This window comes from Triticum dicoccoides, chromosome 3B (genome assembly GCF_002162155.2).
Source record: "Triticum dicoccoides isolate Atlit2015 ecotype Zavitan chromosome 3B, WEW_v2.0, whole genome shotgun sequence".
Classification (NCBI taxonomy): Eukaryota; Viridiplantae; Streptophyta; class Magnoliopsida; order Poales; family Poaceae; genus Triticum; species Triticum dicoccoides.
Window position 1 is genome coordinate 597,094,927 of NC_041385.1, and position 3,815 is coordinate 597,098,741.

Here is a 3,815-nt window from a genome sequence, read left to right on the forward strand (position 1 = left end):
AGTGCGCGCTGCGGGTGCGCCCCCGAGGGTAAGCCATGGCGGGCGGTGAGGAAAGGTTTCCCGGGATTTTTATTATATATATCACGTCAGCTTCGGGCCCCCGGCTGACGCAGGCCCACCCTGTAATCGCGCGCCACGTCGTGGATGCAATCGCGGCGCGGGCCCCGTACGTAGTTCTGTCTCAGTTGTTTGCGCTTTCTCATTAACCCATCCTCGTGGACCGCACCCCTTCTCCCGCTGCCGCCCGCTGAACGCTACGTTCACCCATGCACGCAATAATAATCGGCCCCTTGAAGTAACGGAAATGGAAATACATATACCCTCGTTTCATTTTCTCTACCTTCTTCCTTTTTTTCTGCCAGGAATAGATCACTCGTTGATTTGGTGTATGAACTGCATCATGTACTTGTGCCCAAAAGGTACAAGATGAACAAGTGTGGCTGGCTCAACAACCAACACCACTTCTCTAAAGTTATAGTAGCTCCATTCCTACAAAATGGGTGGTCGATCCAATCCACTAAGCATCCTATTCTTATAAGCATTAACATGATCATATATAATCTTAAAAATGATGAGGTGCTCTGTAGCGATCGTGTGGACAAACAGTATGGAGTTTAGTCAACCATTGGAGGTAACCACTTTGATTAAACTAGCCTTCTTCCTTACTAATTTCCTATTCTTGTCTTCTTAGAAAATGTTTTGAGTAGATCTAAAACATGCAAATGAATCATACCGTGTGGAACCCCTATAATATTTGTTTGCATATATTGCAATATATTTGTTATTTTTATATTTCACATATTCCTAAAGTAACAACCGTTTATTCTTTAAACAGTTTAAATTCAGCTGCATCAAATATAGATTGTTCTCACCCGCGAAAAATAGAATGTTCTTTTCAAGTTGCCGCAATTTACTCTTACCTATTTTTACCCACTAAACGTTTGCACATCCCGTGAGTTGAGAATTAAATAAATTATAAAAAGCAACCACCTTTTCTTGTTCTTTGTAATGATTATAAAAAGCAACTAGCTTTTCTTGTTCTTTGTAGTTGAAAAAAGGCAACTTGCTGGTATTCCCTACATTGCAAAATGTGACATGGTTTGGCTGTCCAATTTTGTACTTTGGCCATGAAATTTGCGCACATTACTTTGTTGCCCAGTTTTAAAAAGCCAGAATCACAAGAAAGTGATTTTGACATAATCAAATGATATCAAGTCCATATAATACAAGCCACGGGTCTAGTAGTTTGGTAGCGTGTGCTTGTAAAAAGACCTTGATTTATTTAAATGATATCAGAGAGGGCAGCCTCTCTTTTGCTCAAAATATATATACTCTCCCCAATATAAGGCACATATCGTTCAACTAATTGTGGGTTAAACCATGAAATTTGAGAAAACACAATACGGCATACAGATTTAACCGGAAGAAATACAATTCAGTGTTTCTATGCATAAAAATGGTCCAACAGTGTTCAAACCAAAACACCATACATACACAATATATATATATATATATATATATATATATATATATATATATATATATATATATGTGTGTGTGTGTGTGTGTGTGTGTGTGTGTGTGTGTAAGAAAATTGTATATATGTATTATATAATTGTTGTGGCCGTAGATATCTCCTTTTTCCTCTAGGTCACATGCGTAGCCAGCGGCCCGGGCCTCCTGTATAATCCTCCAATGCGAGCGCCCGCCCGGTCTCCGCGTTGTCTCCATCGTCCCGTCCATCTATCCAAAGCAGGCTAGCGGCTCCTCCCCCGAGTTACTGCTCTACTCCTTCCAGGACGCCTCGCCAGCTCCCTCCCAACTCCCATCAAGGACCGCGACCACCGCGTGTTGAGCTAAAAATCCCCCACAATGCCAGTAGCCTTTGTTCGTACATGGCCAGGACCAGCCGCAGCAGAAGCCCTCGCTCTCCTTGCTTCCTGCTGAGACCAACCAGATCGCCTCGCCGCTCCCCTTCCTGCCCGCCCATCCGCTAGCGAGCTGAGCTGAGCTGATGGATCACCGGAAGCAGCAGCGGAGCCCCAGTCCCCGGAGCGGCGGCAGCTCGGGCAAGCACGGCGGCAAGGGGGCCAGCAAGGCGGGCGGCAGCGGGGGCAAGAAGCCGATCAAGGTGGTGTACATCTCCAACCCCATGAGGGTCAAGACCAGCGAGGCCGGCTTCCGCGCCCTCGTCCAGGAGCTCACGGGCCGCCATGCCGACCCCTCCAAGTACAATACCGACGACGGCCGCGCGGCGCAGGAGCTGAGCCCGGAGGGGAGCGCGGCTGGGTCGACGCCTGACGCGGGCGCCCCCGGCTCCGCCGCCGCTGGAGGGCAGCCGGAGCTCGCCGCGGCCGCGTTCGGCGACGGCGAGGAGGAGGACATCTTCGAATCGCAGCTGCTGGACAACGACTACGCCGTCTTCTCGCCGTCGACGTTCCTCTACGACTACCCGCACAGCAACAAGGTGTAGTGACCAGTCACCCCCGATCCCTCCCGCACGCTAGCTGCATGTTAGCTGACGGCCTGACGCGTGTGCCCCCGCTCCTTATTTGCATGTCATTTGAGGATTTCTCTGTATTGCATGTGTGTGCCGCTATGATTTGTGCTATGATGATCTGCTAGCTCCAATTTAACCCGTCGCATCCCCATGATCGGCCTCATAATTCCCCTATACACATATCTATTTGGGGTCTCCGTGTTCTTCTTTCCCCTTCTCTTGTATGGACAAGGCTGTAATGATGCAATGTGCTACGTAGTGTACATGTGTACATATGCCTAGATGTTTCGACAATTGACCTTTTTCCCATGCCGGGGTTCGATTATTTCATACTGTTTCTCTGATTTTATGATCACCTAGTCCACCTAGTGCTTTCTTTGGCATGCTCAGCGGGCAATTTCTGGGTCACCACCACTTGTGGCTGTCACTTTCGGTATGGGGAGCTAGCGTGTGCGTGCAACTGTACTTGATCATGCCTAGGCAATGTGCCATGAAGCAGTATGAACATGTTTCTGAAACCCTCGCGAGACCAGACACGATCACACGACTGAAACAATTATGAAAATATTAGCGTTTCTTAATTATAGCACATTCCTTTTATTTCCCCTTCATTGCGTCTTGGGTGATCAAAGATAGGAACCGAGTCCCAAGAAAACACAAAAGTGCTGCATGCCATGCTGCAGTACCACAATTCGCTGCATGCTGCTTTTTATCCTTTTTAGCAATTCTTCAGAATCTACTAGATGTTTAGCATCGTTTGACTTGTTTTTAACCTAGTCCTTTGGTTCTTCTGATCCTATTTGCTTCATTTTATTGATTTTAGTTGCTGCCATGATTCTTCTGCATCAACCGAATGGTTGGGCGTTCCATACTTTGCCTTTTGTTCTTTAATTCCTTTCCACTTTGACTTCCTCGACATTGATTGATATAAAGTACTTTTGTTCCTTGAGCTTTTCTGCTCGATCTGTGGATGTTTCATCTTAGTTCTCAGCTGTACAATTCTTCGCTTTTATCCTTTTGCCACTGCTTGATGCACAAATTTCATTATATTACTTGACGTGGGATGTTGTACAATCGCTAGGCGTCATAGACCACAACGCGGTTTATCAAAGTAATTAGCACAATCTAGTTCATGTATATATAGAGAGGTCTGACACACATATCTCGAGATAGTAGCACACAAACTCAACCATGCAGACATTGTGTGCACATTTAATTTACTTATTTGGCTCCGGTAACTTCTTCCCTTTTGTGAACGTTGAATACACCTGCCGTGCTGAAAAATGCTCCTGTTTTCAGGATATGACACATATAT

General features: G+C 46.1%; 1 protein-coding gene across 1 annotated transcript; it reads left to right on the top strand.

Annotated features, from left to right (window-relative positions):
* The first annotated feature begins 1,735 nt into the window (after positions 1 to 1,735).
* Positions 1,736 to 2,817, top strand: LOC119277331. The gene has a single exon (XM_037558603.1). It carries the CDS (start codon positions 2,015 to 2,017, stop codon positions 2,471 to 2,473), a length of 459 nt encoding a protein of 152 aa, XP_037414500.1. The 5' UTR covers positions 1,736 to 2,014; the 3' UTR covers positions 2,474 to 2,817.
* Positions 2,818 to 3,815: the final 998 nt, after the last annotated feature.

Coding starts and splice junctions, on each gene's coding strand:
- LOC119277331 (XM_037558603.1), top strand. CDS start 2,015: ATGGATCACCGGAAGCAGCAGCGGAGCCCCAGTCCCCGGAGCGGCGGC.